This window comes from Equus quagga, chromosome 12 (assembly GCF_021613505.1).
Source record: "Equus quagga isolate Etosha38 chromosome 12, UCLA_HA_Equagga_1.0, whole genome shotgun sequence".
Lineage (NCBI taxonomy): Eukaryota > Metazoa > Chordata > Mammalia > Perissodactyla > Equidae > Equus > Equus quagga.
Window position 1 is genome coordinate 88,422,936 of NC_060278.1, and position 19,909 is coordinate 88,442,844.

The 19,909-nt window shown below is 39.3% G+C and overlaps 1 protein-coding gene and 2 long non-coding RNA genes across 6 annotated transcripts in view; 1 reads left to right on the top strand and 2 right to left on the bottom strand.

Annotated features, from left to right (window-relative positions):
• Positions 1 to 6,980, bottom strand: part of RBM39 (RNA binding motif protein 39) — a 29,820-nt gene extending 22,840 nt beyond the window's left edge. For 2 of the 4 annotated variants that reach the window (XM_046678228.1, XM_046678227.1), the window contains exons 1-3: positions 6,687 to 6,978; positions 6,024 to 6,087; positions 4,217 to 4,266 (exon numbers count right to left, since the gene is read on the bottom strand). In XM_046678228.1, coding sequence (XP_046534184.1) covers positions 4,217 to 4,266; positions 6,024 to 6,074 — 101 coding nt within the window. In that variant the 5' untranslated portion in view covers positions 6,075 to 6,087; positions 6,687 to 6,978. Of the gene's footprint in view, positions 1 to 4,216; positions 4,267 to 6,023; positions 6,088 to 6,686 lie in introns of all 4 variants that reach the window. The other 2 variants (XM_046678231.1, XM_046678229.1) reach the window with 2 other exon arrangements.
• On the bottom strand, positions 856 to 4,210 carry LOC124248346 (uncharacterized). Its single transcript, XR_006890995.1, has 2 exons — positions 3,255 to 4,210; positions 856 to 1,766 (listed from the first exon to the last, which is right to left on the bottom strand). It is a non-coding gene; the product is annotated as an uncharacterized LOC124248346 (long non-coding RNA).
• A 373-nt stretch (positions 6,981 to 7,353) lies between the features above and the next one.
• LOC124249102 (uncharacterized) lies at positions 7,354 to 8,910 on the top strand. Its single transcript, XR_006891273.1, has 2 exons — positions 7,354 to 7,490; positions 8,669 to 8,910. It is a non-coding gene; the product is annotated as an uncharacterized LOC124249102 (long non-coding RNA).
• The last annotated feature ends 10,999 nt before the right edge of the window (positions 8,911 to 19,909 follow it).

Genomic DNA, 19,909 nt, shown 5'->3' on the forward strand with positions numbered 1-19,909 from the left:
CAGGTAGAGATCAAAACCTGAACTTTTAAATACAACCATCATATAACTTGCCAACACGTATTACTGTAATGGACAAGATACAGTAATAAAACCAAAGTCACAACAAAATACGTTAACATTTAAGTATTACTACTGGATCACACATAAAAATTTTCATTAAATACACTAATTTCCCTTAAGTAAACCAATTTTGACCCAATTTACACATGTGAATATTTTATACTTTCAAAGGGCCATATGAACAATACTTTGGTTTTCAAGGGCAAACTTATAAGTAATGACAAAGGATGATAAAACTAATGCAGTAAAATGCATTCTGACACTCCTAGACTTTAATGTGACCATTTCAGATACTTTCTTGCTAAAGCTATAATGAGTACACCAGAAAAATGGAGTATGCCATTTTTATGCCAGTTTATACAAGCCTGTGGAGTGCAATCAAAACCAAGAACGAACACCTTTATAAATCTTTATAAAATCTCAAACTCTGAAAGGTAAAAAAGCCAGTCAGTCATATCTTTGTTCATTTCTGGATTCTCTGCAGTACACTACCCACTCATTTCATAATTAAATCTTACAATCTGTACCTCTATGTCACCACCCAAATTTCAGAGGTGCCTTCAGATATTTCAATATAAACTGAAAGACATTTCAAAGTAAACTTATTCCACTAAAATGTCAATTTGTAGTGGCTAAAAGATTATCAAACATTTGACAACTCTATGTCATTTGGAAATTTAATTAACTATTTAGTCCTTATCAAAGCAAAGTTAGCACAAGAGCAATTGAAGTCTGCCTCAGAGAACCTGTAAGCAGGTCATCTTAGAGTGCATTGAAAATAGAAAATGAAGACACCCACCTTCTGGAATCTTGAAACCCACACTCCAATCACAAGGAGATGTAGAGCTTTCCAAGGAGGCAGAAACTTTGTCTAAAATTTCAAGATAATCCACCTGACTGTCAGAAATGTATATGCTAGGTAGCACATGACAGAAAGTTAGGCTACACTCATTATTTATATAGAAATCATCAAAGTAATGCCCAGAAGGGCAACAGGTAACAGTCCAACTTTGTTGCCTGAAAAACCTGACACTATGGCTTAGACGGAAGAATTCTGAGAGATAGCTAGAATCAAGTTTTAAATATCATCAATTAGGGGACAAAGGAAAAAGTAACTCCATCCCCCACAAAAAAAAGACAAAGTTTTGCTCTGCTCATAGATGGCCCATAGCAGAGAGGCAGCCAACCTCCCTATTTACCTCTCTTTAGGCCCCAAACTTATTCTGCCAAAGGAAAAGACTCATAACTTGGAGAGCTAATTTCAACTTAAGGTCTTCCCAGAACTTTTTATAAATGAGTCCCCACCCACATCTGAAGGCAACCCCAGACAGGTAAAAAGACAGCAACATACTAAGACATTCAGAAAATACGATCCTCTAGATAAAAGCCTAGACAAAAATTTAAGGTTGCAAGAAAGCAATATACTTCTCTCTAATAAACTGCAGCTTCAAAGAATATTTATTAAGTTAACTAAAGAAGGGTTATCAAAATCCACACTAATAGTCAAATCCTGTTACAACTTAAAGGGACTTTCCAAAGTCTTTAGTGGCAGTGGAATTTTGTACTGAACATCATTGAAGTAAATGGTCCACTGGGCTGGGCCTTTAGACTTTTTGGTTATATGGCCTCTGCTGTAAAGGTGTTTTGCTATAACTGGATTTGACCTCTTCCATGTAAGAAGATCTAAATTTTAAATGCAAAGTACTCTGGAAAATAAGAAAAAAAATAGAAAAGTCATTTATTCCAAAATTTATAGATAATCCACACCACAGTAGCCAATATATTTCAACTGTGTCATTTTATTATCTTTTTTTGAGTAACTCCTAAAGAGCTTAACTGAATGGATGCCAGTTTAGACTTTGCAAAACTAGTTACGCTAACAAATAACATTCCCATGCAGGCAAGCTCAGGTACTTCAAAGGAATACTTTGAGGTCTTGCCAAACTCTAGGGTACAGCTCTTCAGAAAGCAGGCTAACTGATAACCAATTTATGTTAAATTAAATTTAGTTCTTTTTACTACCGGAATACAACTGAATGTATGTATTGAGAATCAGAATTACTATTTTTTAAAAGAAAACATTTATTAGTCAGTCAACCCTCAATTTCTCAGAATGTACATTTTCTCACTACCTTAAAACTCCATCCCAACATTCAATGGCTTTTAAGACAAAGTAGTTTTAGGATGAAAAATGCAACATGGCACCTTCCTTTGGTTAAGAGACTTAATTTATATCAAAGACTAAAGCACACACCACATTTTACTTGTTATCTATCCCTAAATAGAAAAATGTTCTTCTAGAGAACTTTCAAATAAATCAGAAAGGTTATTTCCCTTCAGGAAAATAGGTGCAAAGTTCCTGATTGAACAAGGGAGCCATTTATTTAATCAGCCACAATTAACGACGAAAAGTCTGACAAATAATTTGCATATTTAAAAATATATTAAATGGTAGTGTGACTTTTGAAAGGATCTTCCCTTAAATAACCCACCCTATGGCCAACTGAAGAAAATTGTCCATTCTTCTATTTAGTTCCATAAGACCCTTTACATTAGACTACAAAGGCCACTTAGCATCAGCCACTGGAGAGCGTGATGCTAAATTTCCTCATAAAAGCTTAGTAGCCTTAACGCGCTTAAACGCAGGATGCAAACAAGTATAAACTGGAGATGGTGTTAGTAGGAAGGCGTGACATCTGAGAATGGTACAACAAAAGAAGGTCTGCACCCAAAAGCTTACACCCTCGTGCTTTTGGCACTTAGAATGAGATCTTCAGCCACCCACTAGGCCTGCTACCTAGACTGCAAAATTTCAGTCAATTTATATGGATGTCCTTTCCTAGGTTTTCTTTTCACTACAGAATTGCAAACTAGAACCATTAATTAGGAAACTATTACTTTAATAAAAGGTCTAAAATGAGATGACACTGAACCACGAAACAACTGGATGATTGCTTCTAACAATTGAAGATTAAACCCAACCTAATACCCATAACGTACTGTGATTAGTGAGGAACTATACCAGACTCTCACCCAAGCTTATGCCAGAAAAAACGTAGGACATTTTCCACACGTAATCCATTACTACATTATTTTAGGGGACTTATAAGAATAAAAAAATATTGGTATAGCAAAGCCTGAATAATCCAATCTGACAATTTTCTCACCTGCTTTATGAAATTAAATCAACCTACCTAGCAAAGTTGCTATGAGGATGTTGAGGTAGTATATCATGAAGCACTTTTAGCTCTTAGGAGGAAGAGCCAAAAAGAACCAAGTGAGTGGCTATTTTACCATCATTTTCCATTACGTATCATGAGGTCATGAACCTGACAAAATATTTTAATGACACCAAAAACTTAAGCTAACATAACAATACTCATAATATGACTTGTGATGTTAAGAATCTTGGAGCTGAAAGCAAACTCCACTAGGATCCAACCTCAGAATAGTAGATCTGGTTTATACTGTTATTTAGACTTTTGTATGCTGTATTCTGTACTAGTCTGTAGCACTGAGTCCCTATTTTTGGGTTACTCTTATTTAACCCAAATACCTTTCACAAATATTCACAATTTTTAAAAACTCCATTCTAATAGGTCTGTTAGAGTTTAAACAGCCTAAGACAATGAAAGCCATGTAAGATGAACATAAGTACTTAAGTATGCTATAGCATTATTACTACAAAAAGGGCCTTTAAGCAGCAAGGAGCATAAATAATTCACAGCTCTGACTCCTTCAGTAATTTAGGGCAAACAATAAATTTCACGGCCCAGTTATTACCTTTTCTTCTTCCTAATCCATCTTCAGTGGATATGACAGTTTTATCGATAAAATAACTAAATATTAAGCCAAAGTTAATAAATTTAAGATAAAAAACAAGCTCTATTATTCTTATCCAGATCGTTATGCATGGACTTGGAGGGGAAGGTGTCCAAAAAGGTCCCTGTAACCATATCCTGAAATCAAGGGAAAAAATACATAGTTTGATATCCTCAAAGTTTCCTGTCCCAAAAGGTAAAGAATCACTTTTCTAAAAGAGGAAAAGAAAAGCTTCAGAAGAGAATCTTAGTTTGATGCTTTAGCCACAGGAACAAAACCTAAAATCTCATCACATAAAGCTCCCCCCCACCCCGGGTCCCTTTTTAAAACTTACTTTTTGCTACGTTCTTCATGGCCGTTAGCACTGCTCAACTTGTTCTCATCCTAAGCAGGGTTGATAGAAGAACATCATGAGGACGAAGTGGTAACATTTCAAGTTGTCAAAGGGTAAAGGGAACAGGAATAAGAAAATACAAAACAATTTTAAAACTAATTACTTATTTATAGTTTAACATGGAAGGCTATAAAAAAATTTAGATGGGTATGTGTTTAACCACTTTGTTGCTTACAATTAAGTCATCAAAATACAAAAATAAAAATGCATATTAACATGTTAAATTTTACTTTCTTATATAGTTAGATATTAAGTTATCCAGATTTACAGTGTTGAAGTGGTTAAAGAGAATGTCTATAAAACATGAATGAAGTCCTTTTTTGAGTTTTATTCCATGTGCTATGGTCCCTTTGGTCAGTACCACGGCTCTATTTCTGCCTAAGCCCCAAGTGGCCGTGCTAGCAGCCAGCCACTATCGATTTCCTGTGACCGATGCCATTCCTGAGATCTTCGCCCATTTCCGTTGGAGGGTTGGGACTGTAAGAGCTTGATGCCACCTCTGTCACACATCTCGCCCTGAAGCAAACAGGGATTCACACTGCTTTAGTAATGTTGACTCCCAAGAACCCAAGAAAGTCAATTAATAATCCACCAGTCCAGCCTAAACATTTCCTACTTCCATACCTGTTTACATGGAATTACATCCATGTTAAACTAAGACACAAGAATCTTAACATTAAAATAGAAAGTAGCTCTTCCAGAGTCTAAGCATTAAAAAACTACATACACTATTTAAAGCTATAAAGAATTCATCCAAATTGGTACCACATGGTCGTGCTATACACTCCAAAACAAATGTATTATTCTTAAAAGGTTTAGCGCAATGTTTATTTTAAAGTTTGAACACATCAGTTATAGGCGTCTAAGTGCTAACTTACAAAGCTTACAGTTTGTGACACCAGTGATAATGCATGCATACTGCTATTTTCACCACCAACTGGTGAAAGAATGAAAAGACACTTTTACTGTGACACTGAAATGGGTCAAAGACTATATTATTAGCAAAATAATTCCTTTGTAGGTTTTAGTGTGAAATATTATGGTAGGGACTAACTAAAAATACAACAATATGGAGAACAGTAAAACAGTCATCAAGTGACTCTAAGTTGTGATACTGCCTCTTTTGTTTTAAAATTTGTTTTATTCAGGGATCCAAGAATTTTAGTAATTTTTAACTGAGCAGATCATCGCCTGCCTGTTTTAATATTTACTATCACCAGTCTTTTATACATACAGAAAAAATTTAAATCTCACCCATTTCTTCTTGTAAGACTTATCTTAAGATTTGCTTGCCACAGACTGGTTATGCTTTGTTATTCTTGGACCCCTGCTTTTTTCCCAAACCACTACATTCACCTTTTTGCTATACCAAACTGGAGCTGGTAATTCTTAGTTGAGTCATTTTACCTAGGGGACCACGGTACAGCGATAAGTCACTCAATTACTACCTTATGATTGACAGTTCACACTGGAATCAAAGGTGAATTCATGGGAGTAGAGGTGAGATATCGTTAGGCAAGTCTACAAAGAGAGATAGATGGGCATTTATTCATCACGCTGAAGTGAAACTACTGCACAATATTATTACATCAATAGCATATATTTACTTTTGAAAGTTACACGTAATGCATCTCTGATAAGATAAATCAAGAGGGCTCCGGGGAGGTTAGTTTACATTTCAGCAGTAGTTTCGTGAATAATGCTAAATTAAGAAATATATAAACCTCACCGACATGTTTTTTCTCACCTTCTTGTAAGGGGCCTCAAGCATTGCTTCAATATCAATATCGTCTGCCATTTTCTCTAAACGCCTAAAAAAAGAATACGGTAATTCTGTGAGCAAAGATTTTTCTATTTTGCTCAATGTTTCTTACCCACGCTCCAAAACTTCAGAAAAACCTTCAAAAGCCCTAAAATGACTAAACTTTACCAGGTTTGGCAAGTAAATCCAAAATGCCTCTAAAACCGCACACGTGAATATAGATTAAATGTTCGATTAAAAAAAGCCTGCAATGAACTCCCAAAAACAGAAACCAGGAGCCTCGAGCGAGGGCGCCTCTTTCCGCGAAAAACCCGCGCTGCCATTTTAGGGGCAAAGGGAAACTCCCTCGTTGGGAGGGGTTGTGTGCCATGGCAGCGGTCGGCTGGCGCCATATTGGGAGGTCTCGGTCGGCCCAGGCCTCTAAGGGACAGGTCGCCATCTGCCCCAGGCCTCCCTGAGGTCCTTGCCACCCAAGAACCCTGAAATCGACCCGACCGGAAGATAAGGGTGGGGTCGCCGAAATGGGGCCGATTTCTCGAGAACATGCCCCCCCAAACTAAAGACCACCTAAACAGTACCCCTTAACTCAGAAAATAACCAAACCCCAAAACACCTCTGACAATACGCGGGTCCGCAAGGCCTCCTTACCTGTGCGGGGTTTCGGGCCGCTGTGGTGCTTGTATTCGAAAAGACGGGGGCTGCTGCTGCCGCCGCTGTTGCTGTTAAGCCGCTAGGCCCAGGCCGCGGTACCGCCCAGCCCGAATTTCGGGCTCCAAGGGCGGATAGGCCCGAGCGAATCTAAAAGAAACAATGGGATTAGAAGAGCCCGCGGGGAAGTGCAGGACGCGGCTTCGGCAGCTCAGGATCCACCCCGGCGACAGCGTCGGCAAGCTCTCTGAAATGGCGGCCGCTGCTTCCCCGTACTCACATTCACCAACACACATACACACACACAAACACACGGGGCCTCACCGAGCCCTCAGCACGGGCTCTCGCGAGAAGCTGCCCCTTGTTCCAGACTGGAGTAGCCGAAATATCGCGAGATCTAAGTATGGCCCCAGCGACCATGGCCCAATCTCGCGCAATGATTGCGCCACAGATATTCCCATCCCCCACACAGAGAGGCGCCTTTGACTCCCCCCTCCAGATAGGCGTCCATATCTCGCGAGATCGCGCAAGTTGCTAGAGCAAAGACAGTTGGTACAGTTCCTGTCAATCTTTTAGGAAACTCAACGCTGAGTGGAGGTCGGTGGTCACCACCTCCTCGTGGCGCCTTCTCATAGCTATCTGAAGGTTTCCCCCTCAGAACGGACCACCCATCCACCCACTGGGCCTCCTACCCAGTTGTCTGTCAAGGTCGCCATAAGACAGTCTAATCCATATGGCGAAAGAATAAAAGGAAAACGGTCATGTGCAGATCATCCGGGAAGGATGAAGACGAAGTGAAAGCATGTAAGAGAGAAGGCGAGAATGAGACCGTACAGGGGTAGGAGGCTAGGACTGTAGAGTAAAAATTAGATTTCCTGTCGTTTTGGAGCCAGTGGGACTAGGCACTGCTTCGACTGTCGGGCTTCAAAATACCCTTGGAAGTAGTGGAGAAAGGCAAAAAGAAGGTGAAAAAACAAACTACCACCCTTGGCAGTGGATCAGCTTTGTGCCCCCCGCATTTATAGGCTGGCCTTGTGTCAGAGTTGCTATTGTTTCTTCAAAAATGTCTCCCATTCCCCTGGGACTTGACTCCTCGCCCCTGAAGTCTTTCAGATGCCTGGCAATTAGAGTATAAATTTCACCATTGGTTCTTTGGTCAATACTGTGAAAAAGAAGGGGGAACAGAGAGGTAATTGACTATCAGGCTTTTTCTTCCAAGATAAAAATGTTTGGAAAAAAATTAGAAAGATGACTTACAAGCAAAAAATCTTAACAGAAGTCTTTAATAGCTTAATGATTGAGAGCAAATATTTGAAATGAGATATCTTGGTTCCTGTAGCTGCTTCAACACTGTGTGACCTTGGACAAGTAAATCAACCTCTCACTGCCTATCCTGCATTTCCTCCTATGAAGAAGAGGGTAATATAATTACTAAGCTAAGTAAGCTTCTTGAGACTGAGCAGGACTGGTAATGCTCCCTAGTGAATTCTCAGCGCTTAGTGGGATGCCCAGCCAGGTGGACACTCAATAAATGAATGAATGAATGAATGAAGGCCTAGTAGGAGTATATAGTGAGGATTAAATGAGATAATGTCCATGATTAAATGAGATAATGCTTGGCAAATATTTAGTCCTCAAGTTAACTTCTGTTACTGCTAAACAAAATTATTTAGAAGAAATGTAGGTGTAAGTGGCTCTGCGTTTCAAGTTAACTTTCCACACAGGTATTTCTCTTAGAGGGTCATTAGATTTTGCATAGTTAGTAATATTCCCTTACTCCTTTTCCTGAAAATTCAGATCCTCTTTTCATTTTTTGTGTTGAAAATCATCATAGAATATTGAAGCATAATATATCAGGAAAGACAAGCTAACCTTTGCCTTCTCTTTTCCCCTTTGATTCCAGTATACTGACTTGTTAATTTTGCAAATATCACAGCATCAAGGTGGCCCCTTCTTAATTTTTTGTTTCTGTGGTACCGTAGTGCTGAAGTTGATCTTACCCTCTGGACTTATTTGGGAAGAAGAAGTTTCTAAGCTCCAAGTCACTTGAAGATTGAATATTCCTTAAATTGTTTTCTGTTCAAGGACCATCAGAGTGAACCTAGCAATTTAGCGCACAATCAAGAAACACCACCTGGAAAACTCATTATGTAAAGCAAAAGTATTTTTTATGTTTAAAAGAAAATATTAAAAATATGCTTTTCATTCACTTTGCAAAACCTTTCTCAGTCTGTCTGGCTCTTGGACTTTCCGTGTAAATTAATTCCCCTTTCATCATTTCATTCTGAAGTCTCGTTTGCAGCAAAAAGTCATTGGATTGAATCATCACCAGCAATTGTTCTAACTTATAACATAGGAGGCCATAATATAACCAAGGGCCTGTGATAGAGGAGGTAATACTTGTTATGCTTATTCACCTGAAAATTAAATATATTTTGCCAACGTGAATTTTTTTATGTCCATGCATGACTTTTATGGAGAGAAAAACACTATTTTTGATACGTTTAGAAAATATTCAACTTATAAAGTGAGTTTTTAATCTAATTTTCCTTAAGACTTTAAGACTGACAAATTTTTTATTTATGAATCTAACTAAAATTTTAAAATCACTTTCAATCTTTTTCCATTAATATTGAGTTAAATTCAAGTTAAACAGACTAAACTCTCTTCAAAAAAATCAGTCCCATTTATATTAGGCAAATTTCCTCAAATTTAGTATGCTTTTTATCAATCTAACATGTATTATTTTCGAGTACTGTAAAACTTTCCCAGGTGTGTAAACAATTCTTCTAAATCCAAGAAATTAAAATCACAAATATAGTGAGTCATAATTTCTTAATATATTCTAATATAGTCTCATACTTTTCCAATTAAAATCACAAATCTCAAGCCAATTAATCACGCTTTTTTTGAGATGTAATTGACATATGACATTGTATTAGTTTCAAGCGTACAACATAATGACTCAATGTTTGTATGTATTGCAAAATGATCACCACAATAAGTCTAATTAACATCCGTCAGTGCCACCTGCATGGCAGAGTGGTTAAGTTCCCACAATCCACTTCAGCGACCCAGGGTTTCACCAGTTTGAGTCCTGGGCGCGGACATGGCACCGCTCATTAAGCCATGTTGAGGTGGCAACCCACATGGCACAACCAGAAGGACCAACAACTAGAATATACAACTATGTACTGGGAGGCTTTGGGAAGAAGAAGAAAAAAACAGATTGGCAACAAATGTTGGCTCAGGTGCCAATCCTAGAAGTCCGTCACTACACACAGTTACAGAATTTTTTTCTTGTGATGGGAACTTTTAAGATTTACTCTCTTCAAAACTTTCAAATATGCAATACAATATTATTAGCTACAGTCACCATGCTGTGCATTATAGCCCCATGACTTATTTGTTTTATAATTGGCAGTTTGTACCTTTTGACTCCCTTTACCCATTTCACCCACCCCCTACTCCCTGCATCTATCAACCACAACTCTCTTCTCTGTATCTATGAGATTGGTTTTGTTTTTTGGTTTTTTGAGGAAGATTAGCCCTGAGCTAACATCTGCTGGGCCACCAAAGCAGAGCACGCAAACTTAACCACTCAGCCATGGGGCTGGCCACAAATTAGAATTTCTAACTTGCTAAATTCTCTTAAACATTAAAATTTTAATACAAGTATATACAAAGTATTCCTAAACTTAAAGTGAAACTTTTAAGACTTCATCTCCATATGTATTTCAGTTTAAACCTCCTCTGGACAAAAAGACACCCATAAGAAAAAGGTTTTATTGGGGCCGGCCCGGTGGGGGCAGCGGTTAATTGCACATGTTCTGCTTTGGCGGCCCAGGGTTCACTGGTTTGGATCTCGGGTACGGACATGGCACCACTTGGCAAGCCACGCTGTGGTAGTTGTCCCACATATAAAGTAGAGGAAGATGAGCACAGATGTGAGCTCAGGGCCAGTCTTCCTCAGCAAAAAGAGGAGGATTGGCAGCAGATGTTAGCTCAGGGCTTGTCTTCCTCAAAAAAAAAAGAAAGAAAAAGAAAAAGGTTTTATTATCTAAAAAAACTTAAGATTAACATCCCAAGAGAATTCAGATACTGTCTCAGAGGACCAAGGTTCTTTATTGGCCAGAGTTTTTGACCTGAACCAAATATTATGGTTGCGTAGTCTGCCTGATAGATTCTAGCAAATCTTCTCAAGCCACTGATAGGGATGATGAGTCTTTTTTTTTTTTTAAGTCACTATGACAATGAGAAACTCAAGCCGTTTCATACAGATGGAATTAATTTTGCCACTTTTATGCCTTTTGCCTGATTTGAGTGGATTAAATTGTCATTCCCCACCTTAGTACTTGATTGTCTAATCAATCTACTTACTGATTGAATTTGGCATTTGTTTCAAATACTTGGGTGATTACTGACCACCATGTCAAGGGCATTGCAGTGACACATCTCAAAGGAATTTGCATAAATTTGTGAATGGTTAGTCCTTAAAAGAAGAGGAGATGTTTCAGGGATGCATCACTAGCCACTTATTTGAGGTTGATTCCATGGGATGCAACTCTCAAAATAACTTTGCTTGAGATCACTATCAAAGAATCCTGTTCCTCAAACTCAAGATGCGGTTTCTTAAGAGCCTATGTGAACCAGATAAGGAAGCAGTATTGATGTTTTTGCCAGAATCTAATCTGTTTTGAACTCCCCATAGTTAAGACAATCAAGAAAATTAAGGGGCACTCATGAAAAACAGTGATAATGTAGCCCACCTGTCCATCCGATAGGCGAAAGTATTGCCTAAAACACTATTCTATTTTTTCGTTTGTTTTCTTTCTTCTTTTTTTTTTTCAATTCTTCTCCCCAAAGCCCCCCAGTACATAGTTGTAGATTCTAGTTGTGAGTGCCTCTGGTTGTGCTATGTGGGATGCCCCCTCAGCACGGCCTGATGAGTGGTGCCATGTCCACGCCCAGGATCTGAACCAGGGAAACCCTGGGCCACCAAAGTGGAGTGCACGAACGCAACACTCGGCCACAGGGCTGGCACAAAGAAACAAATTTTTAGCAGAGATGTTCTAATTATAGTAACAATGATAATAGCTACTATCATTAGAATACCTATTATATACCTGGCATTGTGCTGGGCACTCTGGAATGCAAAGACCCCACAAGGTAGGAATTATGTTTCCCCATTTGCAGATGAGGAAACTGAGGTTCAGAGAGGCTAAGTAATCATCCAGGGCCACAAAGCTAATAAATGGCAGGATTCAAACCCAGATCTATCTGAAACCAGGCATTCCACACTGTCAGACCACAGGACAGACCTCCCTTTCCCCTCCCAGGACTTCCTATACCTCACGCTTCTAAAGAGCTATGTCTCTTCTCAGATCAGAGTGAGCTCACTATCCTTCTGCTGTGATTTACATGTCAGGGTAAGGTACCACCACCTGCCCAGCTATCCAAACCAGAAGTCTCATATTGACCCACCCTTCAGAATTTTTAACACTCTGCAGGACAATTTGTGAGTACAGAGTAAATAAAAAACACAGTCTCTTTCCTTCAAGAGTTTCCAGGTTAGTGAGAGAACACCTGAAGGAACAAAAACCACGTTCAAGATAATATTTTGTATTGTGTTAAGATTTTGCATTACAACTAGAAGGATCTGCAACTAAGATATACAACTATGTATGGGGGCGGTTTGGGGAGATAAAGCAGAAAAAAAAAGATTTTGCATGAGCTTGATGCTTTGAACTTCATAGTATTAATAACAGCATATTTATATAGCATTTCACAGTTTGTAAACGACTTTCTGTACATTATCCTATCTATTCCTCTAAATCTATGTTCATTTACTTGAATTAAATAAATTGATGTGATCAGACTATAATGGAAGTGATCACAGAATCTTCAGGAAGTAGATAATTGGTGTAGACTGGAGCAGTTAAAGAGCATTTTTTTCAACATTTTATTATGAAAGTTATCAAACAGAGAGTTCAGAGAATAGCATATATGCCCACCACCTATTTTACATTTAACATTTTGCAATATTGGCTTTACCACATATCTATCTACCCACCCATCCAGCTTAATTTTTTAATGCTTTTCAAAGTAAGTTATAAACTTCAGTATATTTTATCCCTAAACACTTCAGCATTGCATATTCTTAACTATTAATGGTTGTTTACAATTTTTTATTATTATTATTTATTTCGTTTGTGTGTGACGAAGAGTGGCCTTGAGCTAACATCTGTTGCGAATCTTTCTCTTTTTGCTTGAGGAAGATCATTGCTGAGCTAACATTTGTGCCAGTTTTCCTCCACTTTATGTGGGATGCCACCACAGTGTGGCTTGACTAGCGCTGCTAGGTCCACACCTGGGATCCCAACCCGCAAACCCCAGGCCACAGAACTGGAGCCTGTGAACTTAACCACTATGCCACCAGGCCGGATCCCACAATTATTTTTTTTAATGAGTTAAATTTTACATACAATGAAATTTACAAGTCTTAATTGTACCAATAGATGAATTTTGACAAATGCATACAAATTGGGTAATATCAATTTTATGTAAAGTGAGGAAATGGGGGCTGGCCCCGTGGCTGAGTGGTTAAGTTGGCAAGCTCTGCTTTGGTGGCCCAGGTTTTCACCAGTTCGAATCCTGGGCGAGGACATGGCACCACTCATCAAGCCATGCTGAGGAGGCATCCCACATGCCACAACTAGAAAGACCCACAACTAAAAATGTGCAACTATGTACCGGGGGGCTTTTGGAAAAATAGGAAAAAAAATTTTCAAAAATCTTTAAAAAAAATAGTGAGGAAATGGCAGAAGCAGGCATAGAGGGCCAGAGAAATCAATATATTTTAATCCCAAAATATCCTGGTTTGACAACCAGAGACATGGATGAAACAGCACAAATTAGGAGGCAGAGTATTGTTCAAAAACATCTGCTAATGAAAGCAAAAAGAAATGCAATCAAACACAACGTTGCAAAAGATTTGTGATTTAAGCAAATCTAGCAATGGAGAAGAATATTCTGCTGACAAGGCACACAAGATAGAGATATACCTGGAAAATGATGGACGGAAAACAAAAGAAGCATCAACTCACAGTGATTTTTAAATAAAAGCATCTGATTCCATGATATGGGTGAATGACTCTGCACAGTGAATAGCCCAGAAGGACAGTCTCTGAAAGGATGTAGCTAATAGACTCATTTTTTTTTGAAAACTGGAATAAAAAGGTACTTGACAATAATTTTCTGATGGAGGCCCAGAGAGATATGACTTGTCCAAACATCTCTAAATAACCAGGTCCTACCTCAATACAGAAACGAATCATCAGAGTTGGAATATGTGCAGCATGAACATGACTTGTATGCAGTGGTTGTAAAAGAAGAGATGCTGGCGAAAATGTGGAGAAAGTGGAACCCTCAGACCTCGCTAGTGTGAATGTAAAATGGTGTAACTACTGTGGAAAACAGTTTGGTGGTTCCTCAAAAAGTTAAAGACAAAATTACCATATGATCTAGCAATTCCACTTCTAGGCATGGACACAAAAAGAATTGAAAACACATTTCAAACAAATACTTGTACACAAATGTTCATAGCAGCACTATTCATAATAGCCAAAAAAAATGGACACAACCTAAATGTCCATCAACTGATGAAGGCATAAACTAAATGTGGTATATCCATACAATGGAATATTACTCAGGCATAAAAAGAAGTGAAATACTGATACATGCTACAAAGTAGGTAAACCTCTAAAACATTATGCTAAGTGAGAGAAATCAGACACAAAAGGTTACGTATTGTATAATTCCATTTACATGAAACATTCAGAATAGCTAAATCCATAGAGACAGAAAGCAGACTAGCTGTTGCCAGGGGGTGGGGGAAGGGAGGAACAGGTGACTGCTTGATGGATATCAGATTTCCTTTTTGGGTGATGAAAATGTTCTGGATCTAGGTAGTGGTGATCGTTGCACAACATTGTGAATGTAGTAAATGCCAAAAATTGTACACTTTGTCATGGCTAATTTTGTTTTATATTATGTAATTTTACCTCAATTAAAAAAAGAAAGAAATGCGGCAGGCCCCGTGGCCGAGTGGTTAAGTTCATGTGCTCCACTTTGGTGGCCCAAGGTTTTGACAGTTTGGATCCTGGGCTCAGACCTAGCACCACTCATCAGGCCATGCTGAGGTGGCGTCCCACATGCCACAACTAGAAGGACCCACAACTAAAATATATAACTATGTACTGGGGGTCTTTAAGGAGAAGGAAAAATGAAAAATAAATTAGGGGCCGGCCCAGTGGTGCAGCGGTTAAGTTTGCACTTTCTGCTTTGGCGGCCCAGAGTTCACCTGTTCGGATCCCGGGTTCAGACATGGCACTGCTTGGCAAAAGCCGTGCTATGGTAGGCATCCCACATATAAAACAGAGGAAGATGGGCACGGATGTTAGCTCAGGGCCAGTCTTCCTCAGCAAAAAGAGGAGGATTGGCAGCAGTTAGCTCAGGGCTAATCTTCCTCAAAAAAAAAAAAAAAAAGACCATGTCAATAAGTGAAGATGTACAACTGTGACAAGTACTAGAAGAGAGGTTTACAGTGTTATGAAAGTATATAAAATGGAGATTTGGTGTGAGTAAGAGTATTTAACAGGTTAAAACATTCTAGTCAAAGAATAGAATATGCAAAAGGCCCTATAGCAGGAAGAAACATAGTGTCTTTAAGGATCCGCCAGAAGGCCATGTGGCTCTTGCAAAGAAGCTTATGAAGAGGTAGACCATGCAAAGCTTTCTGAGCCAGGTAAAGAGAGTCAGTTATTAGGTATTGTCTCAGCTCCAAATCCACCCTTCTGCTTTATGATTTTGGGGCTGGGAGTCTGCAAAGAATATTTCTCCTTTGTATACTGGCTTTCTGTCAAGCTCTCCCAACAGAGACTACTAGAGGGATATTGCAAGGCAGGAGGAGGAAAGATGGAAGCCTCCTTTTTGTTTGCTTCCTGTTCCTATCAGTGGCCTCCCAGCAAGGCATCTTAATTCTGTCAGTGGCAGTTCCTTCCTGTTACAGCAGCTGAACCAGTTTGCAGTTTTTCCAACACTTACAGAACCAGTCTCATTACCCCTTCTTCAGAGACACCAGCTCCGACTCCCCAGTGCCCCCTACTCACAGGTCCGGGTCCCAACCCCTGGGGCCTTTCTTCTGAGTTCAGAGACACAAGGACCTGCCAAGCAGCACCTCCTCTTTAGAGGTCTGGGTTTCAGCTCTGTTTGGCCCCTCGTTTAAGTTTCTGTGTTTTAATAATTCCAACCTCTTCCCTTTGTTCTCTCAACCCTAGGGGTGGTAGCTGTTTCTACAATTACTACCTCCATGATACCTTAGGTTTCTCCTTTTCATTATTATAGACCAAATCACAACCATATGCCTACTAACACTCCTCGGTTGCCCTATAGTTACACTGAAACTCTTTCACTCACACTGAGTGTGGATCCAACAAACTCACCTGACAATTCTTTTTATTTTGGAGTAACGTCTGCTGCCAGTCCTCCTCTTCTTGCTGAGGAAGGCTGTCTCTGAGCTCACATCCATGCCCATCTTCCTTCACTTTATGCTTCATATGCAGGACGCCTACCACAGCATGACTTGCCAAGTGGTGCCATGTCCGCACCTGGGATCCAAACCAGCGAACCGCGGTCCACTGAAGCAAAACTTGCACACTTAACCGCTGCACCACCGGGCTGGCCCCTCACCTGACAATTCTAATAGAGAAGGGTAGGTATAGAGCAGGCAGGAACAGACACGAGTTCTCATCCATTCTCCTATGTATTGTAATTCTGTACAATTTACTTAAACTCTCAGTTCAGTTTCAGTTTCGCCTGCCTCACAGATTGCTCTGAAGATTAAGTAAAACAATATGGAGAAGAATAAGTAAGATGTGCATGAAGCACTTAGCACAGTGTCTGACTCACAATAAGCATTCAATAAACGTGAGCTATTATTTTATTGCTGGTTACAATTTATCCAGCTATGCGTACCAAGACCTCGTTTTTTTTTTCAATTGGTACCTGAGCTAACATCTGTTGCCAATCTTTTTTCTTCTTCTTCTCCCCAAAGCCCCAGTACATACTTGTATAGTTGTAGGTCCTTCTGGTTCTGCTATGTGGGACACCACCTCAGCATGGCCTGACGAGCAGTGCCATATCTGCGCCCAGGATCCGAACAGGTGAAACTCTGGGCCACTGAACCAGAGCGTGTGAACTTAACCACTCAGCCATGGGGCTGGCCCCAAGACCTCATTTTTTAAAAAATAAAATAATGCCTAGGTGTACTCATCATACTGTCCCTTGCAGATTCCCTTTTACTCTGTCTGTTCTAGTCAACTGACCTCCTTGTTTTTCCTCAAATGCCCAAGTTACGTTTCTTTTTTTCGCTTCTTGGAGCCTTGGTATTTGCTGAAGCTTTGCCTAGGAAACTCTTCTCCAAGATGGATGCAGGTCTTGCTCCTCCCTATTTCCTTAAGGTCACTAATCAGAAGTGACCTTCTCAGTGAGGCCTTCCCTGACCATTTTATTTAACACGGAAGCTCTCCCTAACTACTTATTTCCCTTTCCTACTTTGTTTTTCTCCATAGCTCTTGTCATCATCTGACATGCCATGTATTTTACTTATTTATTTGTTCATTGTCCATCTCCCACCATTAGACTATAAACTCCATGAATGCAGAGATTTATTGTTTGTTTTGATCTTATTATACCCCCAAAGTCTGGAACAATACCTAAGATTACCAGTGGTATGCTGATAATCTTGCTCTCCAAAAAAAAAAGGCCTGATATATAGTATTTTCCAATATCCACAGTGTAAATACTCCCACTATGACCTATTTTAAGCCACCAACTAAGTATTTAATAATCAACTCTTGCAAACCAGTACAAGCTGGCTCTAGCACTTCATTGTATATCTGTGACATTGAGTAAGCTATTTAACTTTTCCTAAGTCTCAGTTTTTTCATCTGTGAAATATCTCTGGGATAATAATAGAACTACTTTATAAAATTGTGACAAAAGTTAAATGAGTTAATACAAGTAAAGCACATAAATCAGTGGCTAACACATTGTGTTAATTTTATTATTTTTATTCTATTTCTTTATCATGTGACCTTTTCTCCACAGCCTACCAACATTGCTTCATCATTTCCAATGATTTTTGCTACATTTTCCAGTGTTTATGCTGACTGAAACAGGTCTGTCAAGTTCTGTGGCATTCTTCGATCTATCAACAGAATACCTAGTTTGTGGGCCATGACTTGCTGACAACCTACAGGTATAAAATTTTGGCAAACATTTCTCAAAATGTTGACTAATTGTTGTGTTTCTCCCTGTGTTTGTGATCTATTCATTGCTTTGACTACTTGCCCATCAGAGAGTCTGCTATAATGGAGTGTAATAGAGTTTCCCACTGAGGATTTGGGGAGCGCAGAGGAGTCCGGGAAGTCTTACTCCACTTTCTTAATCTGTTCCAGAAGTCTCAAATTGCCTGTATCTCCTTGCCTAGGAAATGTCTGTCTTTCAAGATATTTGTGTTTTACTTCCTCCGGGAAATCGGCCTTGATCCTGCCCTCATTATTGCAGTTGTTAGACTGTAATTCAACTTTGTTTCTTCCGCACTTGCCCTCACTACAAGTCTGTGAGCTACTCTGAGAACATGGACTGCTTCTCCTTTATCTCTATCCCTCCAGCTCCTACCTTTCTCCCCTGGAATGTGCTGGTTGTTTAATAAATGTTTGTTGAATTGATGGGATTGCTTTGGAGATGCGTCAGTACGGAGCCAGACTGAGGAGGGATGAAAGAATTTCTCAGAAATACAGCCCATTACCCGGTGACAATTAAGTATGGACAAGCAGGGCACGTTCTCACAGACAGGAATTCTGTATCATTTGAAAGTGGGCTGTGGCGGTGAGTTGAAGAGTCAGAGGAGATTCCATTGGAAAGAGAGATAAGGGCTAATTTGTGAAAGATCTATTCTCTGCTAAGAACAGCAATAGTGGTGTGCTGGAGTGGGCTCATACCAGCTCGTGAAGCAATTACTAAAGGTCTAGGAATTTTGTGAGCCAGTTGATCTCACATTGGTAGTTTGAAATCAGCCAGTGTGAGCATTTACACCACAGATATCTGCAAATGCTACAAATTAACATTTTCTTTTATCTCAGAGAGCTGGTTGTTCATAGGCCACTGAAAAGTTCTGGACATCACATTCAAAGTGTTGCTACATCTCATAATGTTGTTATAAAGATTAAATGAGAGAATACACATGTAAACTACTTAGAGTGGATGGTGTAAAGGAAGCCCTCCAAAAATACTGTTTGATATTCTCATTCATGCAAAATATTAAGTACCTATTTCACGTTATATATCATTCCATGCACTGGGAATACAGCAGTAAACTAAACAAAGTCCCTGCCATTAAAATTTTTAAATTCTAAGGATATGAAACAGATTATTAAAAGAAAAATAAATATATAATAATATACCATATGGTGATAACTGCTCTGAAGAAAAATAAATGAGGATAAGGGAGACAGAGAAGAACAGGACACTGCTTTATTTAGAGTGGCAGAGAAAGCCTCTATGAAAAAAGGACACTTGGACAGAGACCAGAAGGAAATGAAATGAAGTGGTTAGTTTTGTGAGTATCTGGGGGCAGATCTTTCCAGGCAAAGAGAACAGCAAGTACAAAACCCCGGGTAGAAGCGTGCTTAGTGTGTTTAAGGAAAAGCACAGAAGACAGTGTGGCTGGAGTGAGCAAGGCAAAGAGAAAAGAATCGGAGGTCAGAGAGCTGGGGAACACAAGGGGCAGATCAAGAAGGGCTCGTAGGTAAAGATTTTGGATTTACTTTCAGCTAAATAGGGGACAATACTCCTTTGTGCGGAGGAGTAGATGATCTGACATGTTTTTAGAAGGATCACTTTGCTTACGGTTTCTGTTATGTTAGAACGGTATCTTGACTATGTTAGTCAACTACTTTGAAGAATAGATCAGATTGAACAGAGTTTGAGGGCAAAAGAACTACAGGAGGCTCTACTGAGAATTTGGCTAATTTAGGATTAGTAAAATCTATAAGATTAATGAGATCTGGAATAAAACTGTTTGTGCTTAAATTATTATTAACAATGTGACCTCAGACAAGCAACTTACCTTCTCTGGGCCTTCATTTCTTCAACTGCAA